At 61.1% G+C, this 23,266-nt stretch overlaps 2 protein-coding genes across 4 annotated transcripts in view; one reads left to right on the top strand and one right to left on the bottom strand.

Moving 5' to 3' along the window:
* The first annotated feature begins 220 nt into the window (after positions 1-220).
* Positions 221-11,453, top strand: GRIN2C (glutamate ionotropic receptor NMDA type subunit 2C). Its single transcript, XM_070388774.1, is given in 13 exon segments — positions 221-624; positions 2,994-3,336; positions 3,339-3,591; positions 3,924-4,038; positions 4,998-5,209; positions 5,370-5,535; positions 5,822-5,975; positions 6,281-6,406; positions 6,762-6,991; positions 7,360-7,520; positions 8,004-8,191; positions 9,278-9,510; positions 9,938-11,453. Coding segments are annotated over 13 exon segments (3,693 nt in total). The 5' UTR covers positions 221-225; the 3' UTR covers positions 11,051-11,453.
* A 3,650-nt stretch (positions 11,454-15,103) lies between these two features.
* The window catches only part of TMEM104 (transmembrane protein 104), a 54,632-nt gene continuing 46,469 nt past the window's right edge, over positions 15,104-23,266 (bottom strand). For all 3 annotated transcript variants that reach the window (XM_070389038.1, XM_070389040.1, XM_070389039.1), the window contains exon 10: positions 15,104-17,550. In XM_070389038.1, coding sequence (XP_070245139.1) covers positions 16,790-17,550 — 761 coding nt within the window. In that variant the 3' untranslated portion in view covers positions 15,104-16,789. The remainder of the gene's footprint in view (positions 17,551-23,266) is intronic.

Here is a 23,266-nt window from a genome sequence, read left to right as displayed (position 1 = left end):
GCATGTGGACCCTCCGCTAACCTCTCTGCCTCTTTCTCTGTGTCTGTCTGTGTCTGTCCACCTCTCTCTGTGGAGGGAGGCTCCTCCCTCTTCTCTTTCATCCTCTGGATGTCTGTCCCTCTGACTCTGGCTTTCGCCTCCTCTCTGTCCTTCTTGTTTTTTCTCCATGCCTCTGTCTCCCTGCCTGTGCCTACCCTGCTCTCTCCGCAGGACTCTCCGGTGGACATGGGGGTGGCCCTGGGCCAGGCCCTGCTGCTTACCTCACTCCTCGGGGCCTGGGCAGGGCTGGGCCCTGGGCAGGGAGAGCAGACTGTGACGGTGGCCGTGGTATTTGGCAGCTCGGGGTCCCCGCAGGCCCAGGCCCGTACCCGCCTCACCCCCCAGAGCTTCCTGGACTTGCCCCTGGAGATCCAGCCGCTGAGCGTGGGCATCAACAACACCAACCCAAGCAGTCTCCTCACCCAGATCTGCGGGCTCCTGGGGGCTGCCCGCGTCCATGGCATCGTCTTTGAGGACAACGTGGGCACTGAGGCCGTGGCCCAGATCCTGGACTTCATCTCCTCCCAGACCCACGTGCCAATCCTCAGCATCAGTGGGGGCTCTGCTGTGGTCCTCACCCCCAAGGTGCCCGTTCAAAGTCATGTCTTCCCATCCCTTGAGCTTGGAGCCAGGCTGGGGCTGGGAGTGTGGGCTGAGTCTGGACCAGGGAGATGCTTGGGTCCTAGGAAGGTGGAATTGGGGTGGGCCCAGCAAGAATGTTGGGACTGGGAGAGACATGGGTGAGGGAGGGGAAAGCTGTGGGAATGATGATTTTATGTTCTAGAAGATAAACTTTCTGAGCTGCTTTCACATTTATGACTGGATGAGGGGTAGGCAGGTGGAAAACCCACCTCTGGTTCTGAGACAGCCCTGGCTCGCCTTCTCCCTGTTTTTCTGGACTTCCTTGGTCAGGCTCCAGACCCCAGCTTGAAGGCCAGGCTGGGCATGGGATCTGAAGTAGCTGGCCTGCAGGCTAGAACTTGTGGGGTCTCACTGTCTGAGACCTGGGGGAGGCAAGCCCTCGCTGTCTGTCTTGGGGGGAGAAAGTTCTAAACATGCATTCACCTGCAATCACAGCTGGGATCAGCATCTGGAAGAACAAACACGGATGCCACACGGGAGTCTAGTAGGACTCCCTTCTGGGTCCGGGCTGGTCAGAGAAGGTCTCTTAAGAAGTGACACCGAAACTGAGACCTGGAGGGCGAGGGGGGTTGACAAGTTGTGTGTGTGGGGGTGGAGTGGGAGTGAGTGTCCCAGGCCAAGGGAGCAGTTCCAGGCAGTTCACAGTAGTGCGGCTGCTCGGAGGTGAGGAGGAGCAGAGTGTTTAGGAACAGAGAGAAGCCTGGGGAGGGAGGTGAGGTCCCGACCACATGGGAAGACTTCTGGGTTTCACCCTAAGAAAGCGAGGAGCTGAAGGTGTTGAGGGGAGAGACTGATCTATTTGCCCGTCTTTTATGCTTATATTTTTATTATGGGGAATTTTGAGCATACATAAAAATAGAAGAGTTTAATGATCCCAGGTAACCCCTATCCCAGGAGAAGGCAGTGGCACCCAACTCCAGTAGTCTTGCCTGGAAAATCCCATGGATGGAGGAGCCTGGTGGGCTGCAGTCCATGGGGTCGCTAAGAGTCAGACACGACTGAACGACTTCACTTTCACTTTTCACTTTCATGCATTGGAGAAGGAAATGGCAGCCCACTCCAGTGTTCTTGCCTGGAGAATCCCAGGGACGGGTGAGCCTGATGGGCTGCCATCTATGGGGTCGCACAGTCGGACACGACTGAAGCGACTTAGCAGCAGCAGCAGCAGCAGCAGCAACCACTATCCCATCCAGGCCGACCATGCCTTATCCTTACCCCCACTCACTTTCCCTTCTTCTGTATTATTTTGAAGCAAAACCCAGATGCAATATTTATCTCATCCATAAATACCTCAGTACACAACTCTAGACGATAGGACTTTACAAAATAATAAAACCACCATACATTATCCTGTCTAAAAAACAATAAAAATCCCTTAACAGCAAAACACATCCAGGCAGTGTTCAAATCTTCCCCCATTGTCTCATAAATGTCATAAATGTGTATGTTAAAATCTGTTGACTTGAAGCAGGAGCCAAACTAGTGTCCCACGTGGCGATTGGTTGGTACGACTTTCAAGTCTCTGTCTGAAGTCTCCTCTTCCATCTCTCTCTCTTTTCCTTGTAAATTTGTTTGTTGAAGGAACTGGTTTGCTTGTCTTATAGGGTTTTCATGGAGTTACTTTTTAAAAAGATTGGGACAGTCGCAGTGTGGTGAAATCTTGGTGGGGTGGAGTGGCAGCAGGGAACCCACAGCTTGGAGAGGACTGCCCTAGTCCAGGCTAGATTTGGCAGGTCCAGGGCACTTTGTGGTGGCCAACGCAGGGGAGGGGAGGAACTTTCTCATCGCCAGGGCTCCGTAGAGGATGGAGCTTTCCCAGTTGCTTCTGGGCCTGACATTATCTCTCAGCACGGGTGACTCTCCACTCTCACAGTGCTGTAGCAAATTACAGACGCCCACTGCACCGTTTCTGAGAGGCCCATTCAGCTGGCCGGGACTGGTGGGCTCGAGTCATCTGAAGCGTTTGTTGAAATACAGATCCCTGGGCGCCATCCTCAGAGAATCTGACCTAGCAGGTGTGCATTGGCCCAGAGAATTTACATTTCCTACAAGCGCCCAGGTGACGCTGCTCCTGCCAGTCTGCGGTCCAGACTTGATCAGGCAGCAAGGTTTAAAAAATGCTCTCCAGGAGATTTTCATGGGCAGCAGGGGCTGGGAACCACGCGCGGGACCGGGGGTAGGGATGAAGGGCATAGTAGGGACAGGGGTCCCTGGGACGCCCAGCATCTTCCAATGCAGAGGCGTGAGGGGTGTTAACCAAGGGGCGGGGCAGTCAGGCCACGCCCCGCTCAGGCTCCGCCCCCGCCCCGCAGGAGTCGGGCTCCGCCTTCCTGCAGCTGGGCGTGTCCCTGGAGCAGCAGCTGCAGGTGCTGTTCAAGGTGCTGGAGGAGTATGACTGGAGCGCCTTCGCCGTGATCACCAGCCTGCACCCCGGCCACGCTCTCTTCCTCGAGGGCGTGCGCGCCGTCACCGACGCCAGCTACCTGAGCTGGCGGCTGCTGGACGTGCTCACGCTGGAGCTGGGCCCCGGCGGGGCGCGCCAGCACACCCAGCGCCTGCTGCGCCAGCTCGACGCCCCGGTGCTGGTGGCCTACTGCTCGCGCGAGGAGGCCGAGGTGCTCTTCGCCGAGGCGGCGCAGGCTGGCTTGGTAGGGCCGGGCACGTGTGGCTGGTGCCTAGCCTGGCGCTGGGCAGCACCGACACGCCCCCTGCCGCCTTCCCCGTGGGCCTCATCAGCGTCGTCACCGAGAGCTGGCGCCTCAGCCTGCGCCAGAAGGTCCGAGACGGCGTGGCTATCCTGGCCCTGGGCGCCCATGGCTACCGGCGCCAGCACGGTGCCCTGCCCGCCCCAGCTGGGGACTGCCGCGCCCACCCTGGGCCCCTCAGCCCTGCCCGGGAGGCCTTCTACAGGTAGGCACCTGCCCAGGGCATGGGCGTGAGGGGGGTGCTTCAAGGCCCGGGGTGGCAGGGAGTTTGGGCTTGCCTGTGACACCTCGCTCTAGCTGTGTGACCTGGGGCCGAGTGACCTCACCTCCCTGGGCCTTAGTTTCTTCATCTGAGAAAAGAGCGGGGTGTGAGAGTGTGGTGAGGACCTCGGGGGTCAACGTAAGGAAACAGAGCAGTAAATACACAAATGCGGCCTGCTGGTGGTGGTGATGAGGCAGGAGGTGGGAGGGTACTTCCGGGTCTGGGCTGGGCTGCAGGCAGGACTCAGGGGACACTGGCTTCTCCCCTCCTCGCAGGCACCTGCTGAATGTCACCTGGGAGGGCCGGGACTTTTCCTTCGGCCCTGGTGGGTACCTGGTCCAGCCCACCATGGTGGTGATTGCCCTCAACCGGCACCGCCTTTGGGAGATGGTGAGAAGGGGGTGAGCCCAAGGGCCCTCGGTATCCTTTCATTGTGTCCCCCCTCCTTGCCCCACAGCTGAGCAGAGAGTCCCATCTGCCCCTTATCCGGCCCCTCATCCTTCAGATCTCAGCTGAAACATCTCCAGGTCCTCCAGGGTGGGTGAGGCACCTCTGCTCTGGGCTCCCACACCACCCCGGCCTCCTGCCACTATAGAACTTATTAAGCACTCTTATTACACAGTCCTGCCCTTGGAGGAGTAACTCACAGCTGTGTTGGCTAGATGGATGGAAACAAATAGACTTTGGGGAGATCCTTGCTTATGAAAGAAGGTTTGCAAAGCATTATGGGAGTAGAGAGGAGGGGCAGAAATTGATTCTGCCTTCAAAGGAGGAAACTGGAGAAGTCTTCTCAGAAGTTGGGACATTTGGCCTGGGGGCTATAGACGGTTGAGTAGGAGCCCACCCAGAAGAGATACTAGTCTCGTAGACCAAGGGGAAGAAGGATGTGAAGCATTTTTAATCGATGTGTTCAGGGGTGTGGAGACTGGGGAAGAAGGAAGGGGTGATGGAGAGAATTGAACCTGAACGTGAAGGGTATTGAGTGCTGGGCTAAGGACTTTGTGTGAGGGTCCAGGGAATGAGTGTAGAGAGACAGGCTCAGGTCTGGGCTTGAGGAAGACATCCTGGCCCAGCAGCAGGGAAGTGTGGAAGCTGGACTGGAGAGTGTGGGGAACAGAGGCCGCGGAGGCTGCAGGAAGGTCTTCTCTTCTGGGCGTGCCCAGCCCTTTGCCCTGACTCTCCTGTTCTCCAAACTCTCTCACCCCAGGCCCTGCTCTGGCCTGTCCCATGTGATCCTAGGAGTGGTGGGGGATTCTTGGCCTTGGCATGCCCCCCTGATAGAAGCCATACCTACAGGATGGGCATAGTAGGGCTGAAGGTCCCAGGCTGAGGCCGGTCACCCTCTGCAGGTGGGGCGCTGGGACCACGGCGTCCTGCACATGAAGTACCCCGTGTGGCCTCGCTACAGTGCCTCCCTGCAGCCCGTGGTGGACAGCCGGCACCTGACGGTGGCCACGCTGGAGGAGCGACCCTTTGTCATCGTGGAGAGCCCCGACCCTGGCACAGGCGGCTGCGTGCCCAACACTGTGCCCTGCCGCCGGCAGAGCAACCACACCTTCAGGTCCGCCAGAACACATGGGGGTGGGGGGGTGTGATGTGAACTGTGCACCGCTGAGTGATGGTGGGCGAGTGTGTGTCTTACGCTCGGGAATGGGGGCAGGGTCCGCACGTCAGGCTGAGAGAGCCACTGGCTCTGACCCCAGTGGTCTTCTCGGCGGCAGCAGCGGTGACGCAGCCCCCTACACCAAGCTTTGCTGTAAGGGCTTCTGCATCGACATCCTCAAGAAGCTGGCCAGGGTGGTCAGGTTCTCCTACGACCTGTACCTGGTGACCAACGGCAAGCATGGCAAGAGAGTGCGTGGTGTGTGGAACGGCATGATCGGGGAGGTAGGCCTGCCCCCAGGCCACCCGAGCCCCCCTGCCTGCCTCCCCGCCCCGCCCCGACATCCGTCAACCACCCCCAGATGGTCCCTTAGGTGTTTCCTCCTGTGCTGGGGCTCCGTCGGGGTGAGACCCAGGCCCAGCTCCCACAGGTCTCCGAGCTGGCACAGGGACTGTATTGGCACCAGTGATGACTCCGGGGGTGGAGCTCTGAGGACTCGGGTGGAGGGTGCTGGCAGGGGGGCCAGGAGGGGAGCGGGAGTCCCTCCTCCGATCTGGGCCTGACCCTCAGGTGTACTACAAGCGGGCGGACATGGCCATCGGCTCCCTCACAATCAACGAGGAGCGCTCTGAGATTGTGGATTTCTCCGTGCCCTTCGTGGAGACGGGCATCAGTGTGATGGTGGCCCGCAGCAACGGCACCGTCTCCCCCTCGGCCTTTCTGGGTGCGGCTCAGGGCCATGGTCGGGGTGGCGAGGGTGGTGCGGAGGGACCTCCAAGTGGATGTGTGGAGCCTGGGGTGGGCCCTTGGAGGGCAAAAACTGTTGTGATAGGACCCTGTCCCAGAGCAGATGGAGAGGGGAGACCAAGGCTTGCTGGGGAGCCTGGTCTCCCTAGGGGTGGCATCTCCCCTGGGGCTCCACTGCTCTGAGAGTCAGAGACCCCTCTGCTCTGTCCAAGGGGCTAGTGACCACGTGGACCCATCTGCCTGCACCCAGGCCTCCTCTGAGCCGCCTCCCTCTGTTCCCAGAGCCCTACAGCCCTGCCGTGTGGGTCATGATGTTCGTCATGTGCCTCACGGTCGTGGCCATCACTGTCTTCATGTTCGAGTACTTCAGCCCCGTCAGCTACAACCAGAACCTCACCAGCGGCAAGAGTAAGCTCCCACTTGGGCCTGGGAGGAGGGAGCAGGCTTGGAGCTTCCCGGAGGGGTGGGCTCAGGGCTTCAGGTGGAGGGGGTGGGGGAGGTTAAAGAGTGAGAGGATGGGGGAGTGGGGTGGGGGGAGCCTTTCAGAGAATGCCCCCTAGTGGGGGTTCCTGGCCTTCAGACAACATGCAGGGGGACCCATCATATACATGAGAGGGAGAAGCAAAGTGAGTTGATGTGCTCTGGGGTGGGGATGGCCAGGGATGGGGTTAGTGGAGACAGGAGCCATGGACTCAGGTAGGCTGGACCTGATGCCCTCTGTGCCGGGCAAGAGGAACCCCAGCGTCTGCCCTCTCGCCCCAAGGGTCTGGGGGCCCGTCCTTCACCATCGGCAAGTCCGTGTGGCTGCTCTGGGCGCTGGTCTTCAACAACTCGGTGCCCATTGAGAACCCCCGGGGCACCACCAGCAAGATCATGGTGCTGGTGTGGGCCTTCTTCGCTGTCATCTTCCTCGCCAGCTACACTGCCAACCTGGCCGCCTTCATGATCCAGGAGCAGTACATCGACACCGTGTCCGGACTCAGTGATAAGAAGGTTCTGCAGCCCCTGCTGTTGGAGGGTGGAGGGGAAGGGGATGCCGCAGGCAGGCAGGGGCAGGCCTTGGGTGGGACACAGGACAGATGGAGTCAGCGGAATCTGAACTGGAGGCGGGAGCAGGAAGAAGCCGGGGAGCCTGGGGAGGAGAGAAATGGCTTAAGTCCACTTAGTATGTTTTGAGTGCATCTTTCCTTGTCCTGGCCTCCGTGTCTTTGTTTTTAAGACACAGGCCTGGTGCAGTCAGTCTCTACGACAGTTCTGCCATTCCTGTGCGGAGTCCAGGCTGCGGGAATGGGGTTGGGGGTGTTGGTGCCTGGAAGGTCAGAGGAAGAGTTAGGAATGCCGACAGTGCCCTCCACCCGCAGTTCCAGCGGCCACAGGATCAGTACCCGCCCTTCCGCTTTGGCACGGTGCCCAACGGCAGCACGGAGCGGAACATCCGCAGCAACTACCGCGACATGCACACCCACATGGTCAAGTTCAACCAGCGCTCGGTGGAGGATGCGCTGACCAGCCTCAAGATGGGGTGGGTCTGCAGTCCTGCTCCCACCCTCTGACTCTCTCTACCCACGTGTCTCCCCGAGAGACCCAAGGTGGGGATGGTGAGGCTGGGCTGCCCGGTAGGACTCCCGGGGAGGGGCAGAGTGAGACAAAAATGGACATGCACCAGGGCCCAGGGGCGCAGCTATGGTACTGACCAGGGCTCAGCCTTGCCCCAAGCATTGGTTATGACCTTCTTAGGGTCTTTAGGGGCCCGGAGGGCAGACAGGACGTGTCCTCCGGGGGCAGAGAGCCCCCCTGGCCTCTCTGAAGAGGAGGGAGGTGGGGTTCCCAAGCCGTGGGAGGGGGCTTCTTTACATCCAGGACCCCAGGGAGGAGAAGGCTCTGCCCATCGCCCCCCCCGGGTAGTGGCCCGCGGGCTCTCATGGCCCAGATCCCCATCAGGCCCCGGGTTCGGTGCCCCGCGCCTTGCTTGATTGCCAGCCTGAGGGCTCAGCCTGTCCCCCAGGAAGCTGGACGCCTTCATCTATGACGCCGCTGTCCTCAACTACATGGCGGGCAAGGACGAGGGCTGCAAGCTGGTCACCATCGGCTCTGGCAAGGTCTTTGCCACCACCGGCTATGGCATCGCCATGCAGAAGGACTCCCACTGGAAGCGGGCCATAGACCTGGCGCTCCTTCAGTTCCTGGGAGACGGTGGGTGCAGCCTCTGAGGGGGGCCGGGGTGGGTCCCATGTGGTTGACAAAGCCCATGGCTGGGACAGCTGCCTGGGGGCTGGTTAGCATTTCCACTGCTGTTCTCTGAGTGCCCAGCGCCTGCGGGCAGGGAGAGAGGCTCTGCGGGTGGGAGGTTGGCACAGTAGTTGGGTGGGGGCATTAGGAACACTGGAGGGAGACTGGGGAGGGATGAGTTGGCCAGGAGGGAGCAGGAAATATTTGGGGAGTCCTTGAAGGAGGGAGCTCAGGCCACAGCGGGGGGTGGGGTGGGGTGTCTGAACTCCTTTACTTTTTCCCAAGACCCCTCCCCTCCATTTCCATCTTTTTTTTTTTTTACAACGGCTATCTTTTATTTATTAATTTATTTTGGCTGCACCTTGGGACATGCATGATCTTAGTTCCCTGACCAGGGACTGAACCTGTGCCCCTTGCAGTGGAAGCATGGAGTCCTAAGCACTGGACAGTCAGGGAATTCTCTCCATTTCCATCTTGAGAGGCCCTGGGAATGGTGCCAAGAGCCAGCCTAATCCCAGAGCCCCGGCCCAGGCTGGCCTTGGTACCGAGAGCTCACACCTGTGAGCGGCCCAGCTGGGCTGCTCTGAGACCCAGAGAGAGCTTTGAATTTAGAGTCCCAGTTAGATGAACTGGTTCTCCATCAGTGCTGCAGAATAATGTGAGTGATAACAGTGAAGATGCTTGCAGCCTCCCTGGGGGCCTAGCTCTTTTGTCTCTGTGTGCCCAGCTCCATGCCTGGCATGCAGGTGATCAATAAGTCTTTGACGAATAAATGAATGATAACATTTACCCAGTCAACAAGCCTTTACTGGGCATGTGGGAGGTGAGTGTGTCAGAGGCTGGCACTGCTCACCGCCCCCAGCTCCCACTCTGCTCTCCTCCCTCCTCTTTATTGACTCCCCTCCCCCCATCCGCCCCTGTAAGGCTGGATCCCTGTGTAGTCCTACAGGTGGGTGGTACCCTGGCCCCAGACCCCTCCTCACTCCAGGCGTAGGTGAGCGCTGGAAGTGTCCTCCCTGAGCCAGGTGTGCACCCCCACCCCCACCCCAGGGGAGACCCAGAAGCTGGAGACGGTGTGGCTCTCCGGGATCTGCCAGAATGAGAAGAACGAGGTGATGAGCAGCAAGTTGGACATCGACAACATGGCGGGCGTCTTCTACATGCTGCTTGTGGCCATGGGGCTGGCCCTGCTGGTCTTCGCCTGGGAGCACCTGGTCTACTGGAAGCTGCGCCACTCCGTGCCCAACACGTCCCGGCTGGACTTCCTGCTGGCCTTCAGCAGGGTGGGTGCCCATCCCGCCCTAGCCAGGCCCCAGCTGTAGGGGCACCAGCCCAGCTGGCCCCTGGCCCCATTTACAGATGTAAAAACTGAGGTCTGGAGAGGTGGCATGGCCTGCCGGCATCACGCAGCAGATGAGAAGCAGAGCCCTTCTCCAACAGGCAGGGCAGGACTCTGGAGCCAGGCTGACCTGCCATTTACAAGCTGTGTGAGTTTAGGAGAAGGAGTTCATCTCTTGGCCCCTCAGAGCTCCTCTGTAAATGCTCCCAGCGGGACATAAGAGGCGCCTAACAAATGTTAGTTTCTTCCTGGGACTGAGAGATGCCTGAGTTGATGGATCCCACCTGGGCGAGGGGCGTTCTGCGTGGGGGCGGTCCGGGAGGGCAGGGCGCGGCTCACGGCGGGTCTGTCCCCTCCCTCCCTCGGCCCAGGGCATCTACAGCTGCTTCAGCGGCGTGCAGAGCCTGGCAAGCCCCGCGCGCCCGCCCAGCCCCGACCTCACCGCCGGCTCGGCCCAGGCCAGCGTGCTCAAGATGCTGCAGGCGGCGCGCGACATGGTGACCACGGCAGGGGTGAGCAGCTCCCTGGACCGCGCCACGCGAACCATCGAGAGCTGGGGCTGCGGCCGCCCTGCACCCGCGCCGCCGCCCGCCTGCCCCGGCCCGCGGCCGCCCACCCCGGCTCCTCCTCGCGAGCCGAGCCCCACGGGTTGGAGGCCGCCGGGCGGCGGCCGCGCCGCGCTGGGGCGCAGGGCCGCGCAGCCCTCGGGCCGCCCCCCGACGCCCCGGCCCGCCCTCCCCGACGTCTCCCGGGAGGCGAGCCGGCGGGCCTGGGAGGCGCGGTGGCCGCTGCGGCCCGGGCGCCGCGGGCGGCGCTTCTCGGCCTCCGAGCGGCGTGCGCGCCCGGAGCGTCCCCTGTCGCCCGAGCGCGGCCACTACAGTTCCTTTCCTCGCGCCGACCGGTCCGGACGCCCCTTCCTGCCGCTTTTCCCGGAGCCCCCGGAGCCCCCGGAGCCCGAGGACCTGCCGCTGCTCGGGCCGGAGCAGCTGGCTCGGCGGGAGGCCCTCCTGCGCGCGGCCTGGGCCCGGGGGTCACGCCCGCGCCACGCGTCTCTGCCCAGCTCGGTGGCCGAAGCCTTCACTCGGCCCAGTTCTGGGCCCGCCCGGTGTGCCCGCCCGGCCTGCGGGCGCTTGATACCGGCGCAGTCCATGCGGCTGCCGTCTTACCGCGAGGCCTGCCAGGAGGGGCTGTGGGCCGGGCCCCCCGCCTGGCCGCACGGACAGCACGCCTGCCTCCACGCCCATGCCCACCTGCCGCTCTGCTGGGGGGTTGTCTGCTCTCACCTCCCACCCTGTGCCGCCCACGGCCCCTGGCTCCCCGGGGCCTGGGGGCCTCCGGGGCACAGGGACAGGACCCTGGGGCTGAGCCCAGAATACAGCAACAGTGGGGAACTGGAAAGGGTCAGCAGGGCGGCCTGTGGGACGCACGGCTTTCCACGGCCTTGCACCTGGAGGCGGATCTCCAGCTTGGAGTCAGAAGTGTGAGGGCTCAGGTCCTCTGGTTCCTGTTCAGCTGGATCCTCTGCCTGGCACTGCCAGCAGTTAGAGGGCAGGTGGTCTCTGGCTTTCTTGGCTTCTGTCTTGAAATCCAACCGAGTGACCGATGATATCTTCATGGTCAGCTCGGTGACCTCAGCGGCCGCAGTCCTGTTGCAGGTTGGGCTTCTGCTATCTTCTTATGCAAATCCCTTCCCGCCTGGCCTGGAGTCATAAGGGAAGCAGTGGTGTCTCCCTCCCCTGCTGTGAGCCGGTCCCTGGTCGTGGCTGCCGGGGGCTTGGTGTGGGAGGCGTGTAAACTGGAACTTGGGGTTGGGGCAGGGCTGTCGTGGTTCTTGTTCCATCTGGCTGGAGTTTTTTTTTCTCCAAGTGCTGGGACATTAAACCAACCTTTTACAACCCACTGGCCCTGACTGCCTCATTCTGCATCCCCAGAGTGGGGCACACGGCAGCCTTTAGGTGACAGGAGCATCATGGGAGTATCCCAGGTGAGGTGCCTGCCTACAGCAGGTGGGCAGCTCCCTTGGTGGGAGTACCCAGGAAGTGAGGCTGAGCGAAGACTCCGTGCAGAAGCCACTTGGTTTTCAGTGTCAGCTCCCTCCCACCCTGGTGCCAGAAGCGACAAATGTGCTCAGCAGGGGGCTCTGGTGGTTGATGGATGGCGTTCATCCTTCAGTGTCCTTGAAAACAAGGGCTCACGCCAGGGGGCTGTGGGTGCCCTGCTCTGCCAGGGGCCCCGATGGGAGCCCGACAATGTCATGGTGCAGATGGTGGAGGGAGGTCTGTCCGGGGGGTCTGCGGGGCTTTCCTGGCCAGCGGTATTCACTCCACGGTGGCTGGGCTGGGCTCAGACTGCCTGCCGGTTCTGGAAGCCTGGCCCGGGTGGGCTTCTGGGGTCAGGCACAGCTCAGCTTTGCTGGTGCCAGGACTCCTGGGGCTGGGAGGACCCCCAGGTCAGAGAATCTGTCCCACATCTCAGTTCTTTGTCCCTGCTCCAGGGCTGCCAGCCCCACCTCCTTCCTCTGCCTCATGTCATTGGCTGTGAACCATCTAAAAAGATGGCTCTTGAGTGCTGTTTGCTGTGCTTTCACATCTGTGATTACATTTAGCCCCACAATGACTGAAGCCAGAATTCTTCTTCCATCCATTCTGCAAACACTGGTGCCAGCAGAGCTTTTCTGACTGTGAGCATGTGAAGCCTGAGGCCTTTCTGTCCTGACAATTAGGGTGAAGCAGGGCAGAAACTAACTCCATGTCATAGGGAGGAGGCCGGCAGTGCCATGTGCAGCCGCTGCCCCGTGTTCTTACCCTCACCACTCCTCCTTGCTGGCTTCCAGGAGGCTGGGTTCCCTCACGAGTCTCCAAATAGTCCACCACCTGGGACTGGAGCCACGAAAACTGGAAATTTTTGTTTGTTTGTTTGGCTTTAGGGGTAAGAGCAGCTGAAATAGTAGAGTGGGGGAAATTTCTAATACCCCTCCATTCCCAGCTGGAGTGCCTGACCACCACCAGTTTAGGGGGCCCCCATCCAAAGTCAGTTTCACTTTCTCTGCCCCATGGATTTTCAGATTCAGATCCAGAATCTGGGAGTTCCACAACAGGTGGTGAGTGTGGGTCTGAGTGAGTGCTAGGGCACAGCCTCTGGAGGTGAGAGGGTTAACCATTGGCCACCAGCCCCTGGATCTGAGCACCAGCCTCTGGATCTGAGCAGGCTGCAGTAGGTGAGGCTGGGAGGGGTTGTGAGGTCCAAGCTGCTCTCTGCTCCCTGCCCAATATCATTAATAACCAAGAACTGGAAAGATAATTAAGAACCACATGTGGGGCTGAGCCTGCTGCTGGCTGGCTCCAAGGAGGGGCCCGTCCTGCGCCCAGGGCTGGGTTCCTGGACGCCTGGCTCCTTCTCTAGGAATGTATTCTGGGGAGAAGCGAGTCTTAGAGGGGAGCGGGGGCAGGAAGGGTGCCTTCTGCAGGTTCAGATGCCTGCTGCCCCTCTGCGGGAGGACTAGAGAAGGTTCTGCCTGATCAATGGGAGGGCAGAAAGCCTGGTAGGGGCTCAGGGAGCCGGCTGTGTGAGTGAGCGCAGTGAGGCCATGGTTATGGTCAGTCATCGTAAAGCAGGGCGTGACTGGGGAGCAAACAGCCGGCTGAACCCAGACACCCAAATGCTGTGTTTTTCTTTTGACGGGACACATGAGGAGGGGCAGTTGGTCGCGTCTCAGCTGCAGACGTTTCCTGCTGTCTCACTCTGCTCCCTCCTGCTGCCCTGGTCACTGCGTTTCTTCCTCTGTCTTTGCTGAGGGGCTCATCCTCTACACCTCCTCTTTCCTGGGGCCCAGGTGTGGGGAAGGGGGCACAGAGCTTAGACAGGGGTGGGCAAGAGGGCTTTGGCCAGGATACCTGAGCTTCAGTTCCGTCTTGGCTCCAGAACTCCCTAGCTTGTGCTGAGTCTGGGGCTGTGAAGGGGGAAGGCTGCCCTTCAGTTTGCAGGGGAAATTGGGGAGCCAGATTCCCCCCTCCCCAAAGCCCTAAAGAATTCAAGTGCATTTCCTGTTTCTGAATCGTGGCAGGCAACTGCCAACAAGAAGACACTTGACTCACTAGGCGGCTATGAAACCAACTAGGTGCCTGAGGACCCAGACCAGGGGTCTTTGATAAGTCTAGAGGGACATGGCTATACGTGCAGTATGTCTGGTGAGGACAAGGGAACTGGGCGTCAGTACACTGGACTTGAGCTCCCATACAGGTCAGGGATGCAGGTACAAAAGACAGGAGGAGAGACCTTGGGGGCTGCTGCCTGCAAGTGGCAGGTCCGATTTCTTGGTCTCCACTCTTAACCTGCAAGTTATGCCGCTAAGGTCCAGATGGAGAGTGCCCAGTGCCATGCCTGGAACACACCAGGCACTCAGGAGATGTCACTTCCCCCTTTCTGCCCTCTACACCATGAGCCCCAGGCCCTGGGGAGGCGGGATCCTACAGCTCCCACCTGCAGCTCTGGATCCTGGTTGCAGAAGAGCCAGGTGTCAGTCCGGATCAGGGGTGGGGTCTCTCAAGAGGCGTGGTTTCAGCCTTCACTGGCCCAGTGCCATACACACTGCCGGCTCTCCCCCTGGGAGAGCTCTCTCCCCGGGGAGGTGGGGGGCTGCTCCTGCCCTCCCCCAACCTGCCTTTGGCCTCTGCCTGTTGCTGAGGCTGCTCCCACCCCCATTTTGGCAAGAACAGCTGTGTGGCTGAGGGCCTGGCAAGGTGCCTGCTGCCCACCTCCCACCACTTGGCAGTGCCTCCTGGCCTGTCATCCGCCATATGCCCCATCTGTAAGCCTGCAGCCGCCTCTCTGGCCTCAGGTGAGGGCACAGCCAGGAGCTGCTGGCACGAGGCTCAGTACTTTTGCGGGGAACAGACAGAGTAGGCTGACTCCCACCTTGACCTGGCCTGCCCTCAGGGCCAGTCTGGGGCAGTCAGGGCAGGTGAATGGCATCGGGTTGGGGCCTCCTCCGCAACAACTTGGACCCGAGCCAGGTCAGGCTGGCATCCTTTTCTAGCTTCCCCACCACTGACCCCAGGGCCCTCTGTAGACGAGAAGCCATCACCCCACTTGCCCACCTCCCTAAGCGGGTGTCAATACAGCCGAACGTGCTGGACGGGCAAGGTGAGCACCTGGGGACCGGCCAGCTGTCAGGACCTCAGCCCCTGTCCTCCGGGGCCATCAGCAGCAGAGAAGACGCTGACCCCATCTGACCTCCAGCAGGACAGACTTTAGGCAAACAGCAAGGAGCAAAGGAGCCCAGACCGGCAGGGGTGAGGCGCCCTTGTTTGCCATCAGTGGTGTGGACACCTCCGGCCACTTATTTCCGGGACTGTGGCTGCTCGGCTGGGAGGCGGAGCGGAACGCGGCTGCCCGACTCCGCGGCTGTCAGCTCCAGATTGCCACATAAATCAACCTGGCTTTACGACGCTAATAAATTTGTGTCCAAAATTTGGTTTGGAGCCTGAGGCAGCAGGATGGTTTGATTCGCTTTGTCCTTAAGCAAGAGGAAAATGTAATTGGAGAAGGGTAAGCACAGACGTTTTAATTGACTTTTCAGCAAAACAGCTGGACAGCCCCAGGGAGGGTCCCGGCCCCAGGGGGCGGACACATCCCGGCCCCGCCCACCCCGCAAGGCCTCCTGGGAGGCAAACGGGGAAGGGGCATCTTTCCGGGAGGATGCAAGAGAACAGTACATTGGACGAGCTGTGAGGACGGAAGATGCGCGACAAGAGTGAGAAAGCAGGTCGCGGCCGATTGAGACACTGGACTCTCACAGGCCGGGGGCTGCCCCGGGGAGGGCTGGGACCGCCCACGGACTCCCCGTGTTCTTGCAAAGCCCGTGTTCCCCTCCGCGAAACCACCCGTGGGCCTCAGAAGACCTGGCGTCCATGCTCTGTCCAAAGTTTGAAGACAGTTGAGATGCGCGGGGCGGCGGGGGCGGGGAGCAGGCTGCCGGGATTCCCTGGAGAGCCGAGCAAGGCACTGAGATCAAAGGACGGAGGGGCAGGGACCCCACCCCAGAGGCTGCTCCTGTCCACTGCTCTGGGCTCCAGGACAGGAGGATTAGGCCCAGGGCCGGGGGCTCGCCAGGGAGGGCCAGGAGGAGCCCCCGGGTCCTGAAGCAGAAGGCACGTTGAAAATGCAGTTCATTCGAGTCACCTGTGTCTCCCAGGGAGGCTGGCCCAGCAGGTGCATGCATGATTGTGGGGGTGGGGGTTACCACGTGGAGCTGGTGAGGTGCCCGGGAACCTGGCCCTCCTTCCATGGGAAGGGTGAGCGGGGCCCTATCTCACCCCACGGCACCCAAGGGACATGGAGAGCATGGACATCAGGGTTGTACCCACAGCCTGGCTTGAAAGGGAGCCCCTGTTAGTGATGGAGTGGGGGCAGGCGTGACCTCTCTTACGGGGTGGGAACCATGGGCTACATGCCTGGGGTGCTCCCAGCCACAGTGGTGACAGCCGGGGGGCCACTCCAGTGCCCCTTGTATGCTGGCCTGTGCCCCCCCAACCCTGGCACTGCAGGAGGCCCAAGGATCCCTTCCAGGGATGTGTGGGCTGCTGTGTCTGAGAGGAAAGGGCTGCTTCCGCCCGCTGCTCCAGAGTCATCATGGACTCAGGAGCCCGGGACAGATGTTGGTGCCCTCCGCGTGGCCTTCACTGCTTTGGTCTGGGGCCCCTGGGACCAATTAGCACATCCGGTCCGTGTCACCGGCTGGCCTGGCACTCCCCTAGGAGAGGTGCTTGGCACCTCCAGGCCTGGCGGAAAGGTGAGCCCTGCCAGGCCCAGTGGGGAGGACAGGAGGTCTCTGGGCTCACCCTGGTGGAGCGGATTTCCCAGACATGCAGGAGGGGCTGGGAGAGAGGCTGGGGGACACGAGTCTGGTATAAATAATGGCAGTGTGCCAGCACTGCGCTTCCACCGTCCCGAAGCAGAGGACTCGAGTCCAGTAACCGGACGAGAGCCTCGGAGCAGCTGCGTGGCCCTGCTGTGGGGCTCGGCTGGCGGGGGCAGCCCCAGGCAAGAGGGCCTGGAGGAGGGCGACCTCGGTGAGGTGCAGGCTGTGTGGAATCCGGGGTGGGGAGGAGGTCCCCTCCAAGAGCCTGGGTCTTGCCTGCCCCGCTGCACCCAGGGAGGCAAGGAGCTCTGGGCTCTGCCGGTGGGGGGCTCCTACCCCTCTGGTCACCAGACACGTCCTGCCGTCAGAGCTTGGTCTCGCTGAGGACAATGTTGGCGGTGACAAAGAAGAAGCAGGAGAAAGCCCAGAGCAGCACAAAACCCACCCAGAAGGTGTGGCGAAAGGGGGACCTGTGCTTGTTGACGGTCCCGTAGCCGAAGGCCAGCTGGGTGTCCTTGCGGCAGAGGTACACCAGGAAGGCCGGGATGACGTACTGGATGCCCGTGCCCGCGTAGGCCCCCGTGATGCCCACCAGGGACTCCAGGTCGTGGGTGCAGAAGGCCACCAGCACGGGGGGCAGCAGGGTGATGGTGGGGAACACCACGCGGTCCACCAGCCAGGGGTATGCGCCCCCCTCGCGGTGGGAGAGCGTCTTCCAGTTGTTGCGGAGGGTCACGGCGATGATGGGGAAGTTGGTGCTGATGGTGAAGACGGGGAAGAGGCCGAGGAAGAAGCGCACGGCGGCCAGGCCCACCACGTCGCAGCGTGCAAAGTTGAGGGTGTACATGTCCAGCAGGCTGTCGCCACGGAAGCAGAAGATGGCGGTGAAGGAGAGGAGCCCGTAGAACGCCAGGATGAGCACGTAGTCCAGGAAGACCAGGCGCGTGAGGTGGCGCTTGGAGGAGACGGGGGTGAGGAGCGACGGCAGGGAATGCTGGCACATGAAGGAGTAGACGCACACGCCCAGCAGGTTCCGGACGCCAGAGAGGTCTGCCAGTGGAGGGTGCCCCTCCCCGCGCCCGTGCGCAATGCGCACCAGGGCCAGCACGATCATGATGGCAAAAGCTGCAAGACAGGACGGGGGTCAGGCAGGCAGGGAGGAGGAGCAGCCCCGCCCGGGGCCTGTCTCGGGTCTGGGGGCGGCGACCACAGGACCTGAGCCCCGAGAGAAAGCACATTAAGATTCCCAAGGTTGGGAGAGTCGTCCTTGGGTGCAGGCCGGCAGTGGCTGCTGCTGTTGGGGACATCCCGCCCACTCCCCCCACCCGCAGGTATAGGAAGGTGCGTGTTGGGGGAGTTGCTGGGCACGGCAGGAGGGCGATCAGTCCCCTCGGAGGAGTGCAGGCTCCCTACCGGCCCCAGGGCTCCGGGGGTAGGGGTTTCCCACCAGCTTCCTGGCAGGGGGAGGCCTGGAGCAGGGTGCTGGTCGCTCTTCTTCATTTGGTTTGAAAGACTGGGTTGTCTGAGGATCGGGGTTGCGGGGCGGGGGTGGAGGGCACGGAGCCCTTGGGAGGAGCTGTCCTCCTGGGCAGGGGGGACGGAGGGTGGCAGCCTTGGGTGGAGGACGGGACCCAGAGTCACTTGAGGCAAGAAACAGCACTGGGGGCCAATGCTGGGGGAGCTGAGGCCAAGGCTAGAGGCCGAGGCTGTGTGGCTCTGTTCTCCTGGACAGGAAGCCACTCTGCCCCGGGTGTGCTGCAGAAAGGGAAGGGGATCGGGGACTGTTGAGAGCAGACAGAGCTCTGGGCTGGCTGCACTCTTACAGCGGCCCTCACACCCCGAGCCGGTGCTCCTGAACATCAGCACCTGGAAGACAGACGCCCTTGCTGATCCTGTGGACGCCGAGTCTCTGGCTTCCCGAATCTGTTATTCAGAGTTCCCAGAACGGCCACCGTTAGGCACTCCACACACCCAGAGACCCTGGGCATTCCTGTCTCCAGTGCCAGGGTCCACACACCCCTGCTGTCTCTGCTCAGACCAGACCTGACAGCCCCTCCAGCCTGGGCCCCCACAGCTCAGGTAAAGCCCACCGTGACACCTGACATTTCTTGGGCAGTGATGCAAGCGAGGTGAAGGGACAGTGGCTGAAGAGCCTGGCTGCCGGCCACGTGGCTCCTGCCTGCCAGGCTGTCGCAGGCTTGGGGCTCCTCCCAGGTAGGAGGCTGGGGGTCTCCCCACTGTGCCCTTCAGGCCAGGTCACACCGTCCGCTCCCCGGAAGGGAGCCCTTTCTCCGAGGACGCCCGGGAAGCCAGACTGCCGTCTGCCCACAGTGACACTTGGGAGCAGGACGGATGGAACTGTCATCTATTACTTTTAATCGGAGCTGCCGACGCTGCCGGGCACTAGTCGGGAGGAGGGGAGCAGGAAACAGGCCGTGGAAATTGCCAATAAAGACGATGATTTGTTTCTGAGGCTCTCAGATGCACCCATCCCTGCTGCTCCTGATTGCGGGGGCCCCATGACCAAAGGCATCACAGGTCCTGCCAGTACTGGTCAGTCAAGGGGAAGTGGCAACCCAGTTCGCCCCTCGGGGACACCCGAGACCCCGGTGGTCTGGCTCGTCTGTTTTCTCGGGGTGGGTGCAGGGTTGGGGGGGGCGGGTCAGAGATCTGTGTAGGAGAGCCGCATCCAGAAAGTGCACTGGGGCAGGATATGATGGCGGGGGGTTGGGGGGACCCAGGGGAAAGGCCGGACAGGGTGGTGGTGGAGTCCCCCACGTGCCAGGGAGTCTCGGGCTTCCCTGGTGGCTGAGTGGTAAAGAATCCTCCTGCAATGCAAGAGCCACAGGAGACATGGGTTCGATCCCTGGTTTGGGAAGGTTCCCCTGTTGGAGGGCATGCTAACCCACTCCAGCATTCTTGCCTAGAGAATCCCATGGACAGCGGAGCCTGGTGGGCCACAGTCCATGGGGTCACAAAGAGTTGGAAGCGACTGAAGCGACTAGGCAGGGAGTCTGCCCTGGGCCAGAGAGGGTTACAGAACAGAGCTGAGCGGGTGGGGTGGCTACAGCTGGCCCCGGGCCCACCTGGTGGTTAGCTAGTCAAGAGGCTGCAGCTGACAGTTCTGGTAGCAGAGGTCGGCCACCTGAGGCAGGGCCAAGGCCAAGAGGGCAGCTGCTACAAGGCAGGAGCTCAGCCCTGCCCTGCCACCACCCGAGTGTCTGGTGGAGAACTGGCACTACCCCGGCCCAGGCCGAGGCTGGCGCGTGCTGTGAAAGAGGCACGTGGTAAACCCTCCAGAGCTCTGCTGAACTTGGCCGAGGGGCTCTGGGTCTGGTGGGCGTGCAGGAGGCAGAAGCTGGCTGTTTGGACGTGAGCCTATCCCTGCTCCCTCCAGCTAGGAGGCTGGCTGGCGCGTCTCTACTCATTGTCCTCCTCAGCTCTAAATCGCCAAGTCGTAGTAAGAAACATCGGCAGAAACTGGCTTGCTGACTTCAGAATGAGCTACCTGCTCGGTCCTGACGGGTGGCTCTGACCTTGAGGGGTAGTGGCACTGGGGGCTCGAGGTCCAACTTCCCCAGAGCCACCCGGTCCTGCCCTGGGCACCACACGCCTTCCCTCCGGGCCCTTCCCTCCCCCGGGGTGGCCAGGGGAGCAGAGTTCAACAGCTGTCTCCTAGATTGATTGTCCCGTCCCCAGGAGATGGCTGCTCCAAAAACTCATCAGGTCTGATCGTAAATCAAGATGAAACGAGGGTGACAGGGTGTGAGCGACAGATGCGGCCAGGAGAGCAGGGCTCTGAGTGCACACCGGACGCCCAGGGCTCGGGCGCCGCCACGGACAGCTCGCGCCCCCGGGTTGCAGCCGCGTGGGAGAGGGGACAGGGCAGTGAGCATCCTGACGTCTGGGCAGGCAGAACCTGCAGTTCCCCAGGGCACACACGGCGGGCTTCTCTCCGAGCCTCCCTGTGTGATGGCTGGGGTTGCAGTCCACATCCATCCACTTCCACCTGCGTCCCACACCAGGCTGCTGGGGAGGCAGCCCTGGGGGTGGGAGAGCAGCTAGGGGCCTGACACACGTCGCCCGAGGAGCGGCTGTCGGCCTCGGAAGGGGCAGCTGCAGGGTAACAAGCGGGGTCAGGAGGCTTCTCTTTTAATATTGGCGGCACCAGCCCGGGGGAAAAACAACCGGGCTTGTTTTGTGTGAATCAGGGGGCTCACCAGGACCATTCATTCATTCATTTAGCGGTGATGTCCTGAGGGTCCCCTGTGCTGGTAACTACTCTGAGCATCTGTGGATGGTGTCCTGTGCCAATAGGAACAGTCCTAGTCCTTCTAGAGCCTACAGTCCAGGGGGCCCAGCTGGTGGAACTTATAGGGGAGAAATGACAGCGAAAGAAATGACGGGCTAACAGCCATGTGAGCTATGGTGGGGCGATGGGGAGAGCCGAGTCTCAGGAGGTCCAAGCCAGGAGAGAAGACCACCTGGGGCTCACAGAAGGGCGCCAGGCGCCAGAGTCGCTTTGGAAGAACCAGTCGGGCTGTCCCTGTCGCGGTGCAGGAGGGGAGGGTCAGCCCAAAGTGGGCGGGACGGGGTCAGGGCCCCTGGTCGGCACTCGCTGCCATGCCCTGTTCCACCCTCAGAGTATTGATCCACCTTGAGCTGCTCCTGCACTGCCTCAGCAGGGAGAGACAGAGAGAGGGAGAGAGACAAGGCAGAGAGACAGACAGGAGTGGAAGGCAAGTCCGAATCTCTGTTCCTGAACCCTGAGCGTACAGCTTGGAGGAGACATCTCCCTGATTCCTTTTCTGAGGAGGTCAGGTTGAAAGTAAAGTCCACACCAGGACGGGCCTCCGGCTCAGGCACGTCCAGTTGGCAGCCTCAGGTCAGTGGGGTCACGTCATTGCCAGCTTTCACCCCCGGGGACATCACAGGCCTCAAGTATGGGGGTCAAAGTAAACTCTTATACCAAGACGCAGGCTCAGGACAGATAACAAGTCATCAGTGAGGCCCCTAGAGTGCTCCGCCAAGAAACGCCCCTTGGTCACCTGCCCTGATTTGCACATGACACTTAAGAGACACAGGACTGAGGTGTGAAACTGGGTTGTCTTTAAAAAGCCCAAGGAAACGAGAGCTCTCAGTTGCCCAGGGCTGTGACCACCTGGGTGGCCTGCCCTGCAGAGGGGAGGGGATGCACTGCTGGGGGCATTTCGGAAGTGGCTTCTGGTCCTGGGTCAGTCAGTCCTTTCAGTAGAAGTTTGAGCTAGAACAGAGCTCCTCTGGAAGGTGGGGGGACTCTGCCCACCGGCCTGAGCCCAGCCCTGACCCCTGCTGTCTCCTCTGCGGGCCCTGAGAGGAACACAGCTGTCATGGGAGGAGAGGGGACACGTGTCCACTAAGGCCAGATCCCTCATCCTTGATCCCCGAGGGCCCCGGAGCACACAAACACGAGCAGCCATGACTGAGAGCCAAGGGTGAAGCTGGTGGACTCCTTCCAGTGGTGCCCTGGGCGGGGGCTGTGCCGGCAGCCCAGCCCCTGGCCCGCAGCCAGCACTGTGCTGTGCACTGCCCGGGAGGGCCCTGGTGCCACCTCCCTCCCTGAGCTCTGGGCCTGGCTCCAGATGCCCCCCCAACACCCTGCTGCTCTCAGGGCCCCGCGAGTGGCCCTGTTCCCTCACTTGCGAGGCGCAGGCCGTCCATCAAGGCGGCTGTCAGGGGCACGGTGCCCTCCTCTCCAAGCGGGGAATCAGTGTGCCATGGCTGATGATTACGAATGGCCCTGCGTGCCCATCCCAGCTCGGGCACTGGTGCTCCAGGCAGGGAGCTGGGTCCCAAGAAATTCCAGCTTCCTCCTTCAACCCCCAGTGCCCTTGGAGGTTGGGTCATCAGAGCTGGGCTGCCCCCAGCCCCCAACCCTGAGATTCAGGAGGCCTGGGAGGAGCTGACGGGGTAACGTCAGCCTGAGCTGAGAACACTGAAGATCAGGCAGTTTCTCGGCCCTAAAAGCAGGAACAAGTGGCTGGGCTATCATTCCTTATAGAATAGGACTGGCTGGGAACAGAGAGCCACAGGGCAGGTTCCCAGGACACGCAGGTCAGGGCTGGGAGTGGCAGCTCAGCCTGCAAAGCTCTAACCCCTCGGAGAGAACAGGAGAGAGGGAGGGGGCCGCTGCTTTCCTTCTGAAAGAGCTTCAGTCCTCGAGTTGCACTGGGCTCAACTCCTGGCCCTGTCCCGAACTGGGTGAGCCTGCGGTGGTCACTTAGCTTCTTAGTGCCTCTGTTTCATCACTTTTAAAAAACGGAGACGCTCGTGGGCGTGGGGACATGGAATAAGATGTTATTTAAAAAGGCGACAAAGGTCCGTCTAGTCAAAGCTATGGTTTTTCCAGTAGTCAGGTATGGATGTGGGAGTTGGACCATGAAGAAAGCTGAGTGAAGAAGAATTGATATTTTTAAAGTGTGGTGTTGGAGAAGACTCTTGAGAGTCCCTTGGACTGCAAGGAGATCCAACCAGTCCATCCTAAAGGAAATCAGTCCTGAATATTTTTTGGAAGGACTGATGCTGAAGGTGAAACTCCAATACTTGGGCCACCTGATGCGAAGAGCTGACTCGTTGGAAAAGACCCTGATGCTGGGAAAGATTGAAGGCGGGAGAAGGGAACGACAGAGGATGAGATGGTTGGATGGCATCACTGACTCGATGGACATGAGTTTGAGCAAGCTTTGGGAGTTGGTGATGGACAGTGAAGCCTGGTGTGCTTTAGTCCATGGGGTCGCAAAGAGTCAGACACGAGTGAGCAACTGAACTGAACTGAATAAGCACAGGGCAGGGTCTGTCCCGC

This window comes from Bos mutus, chromosome 19, assembly GCF_027580195.1.
Source record: "Bos mutus isolate GX-2022 chromosome 19, NWIPB_WYAK_1.1, whole genome shotgun sequence".
Classification (NCBI taxonomy): Eukaryota; Metazoa; Chordata; class Mammalia; order Artiodactyla; family Bovidae; genus Bos; species Bos mutus.
This window is presented reverse-complemented; position numbering and strand designations above follow the sequence as displayed.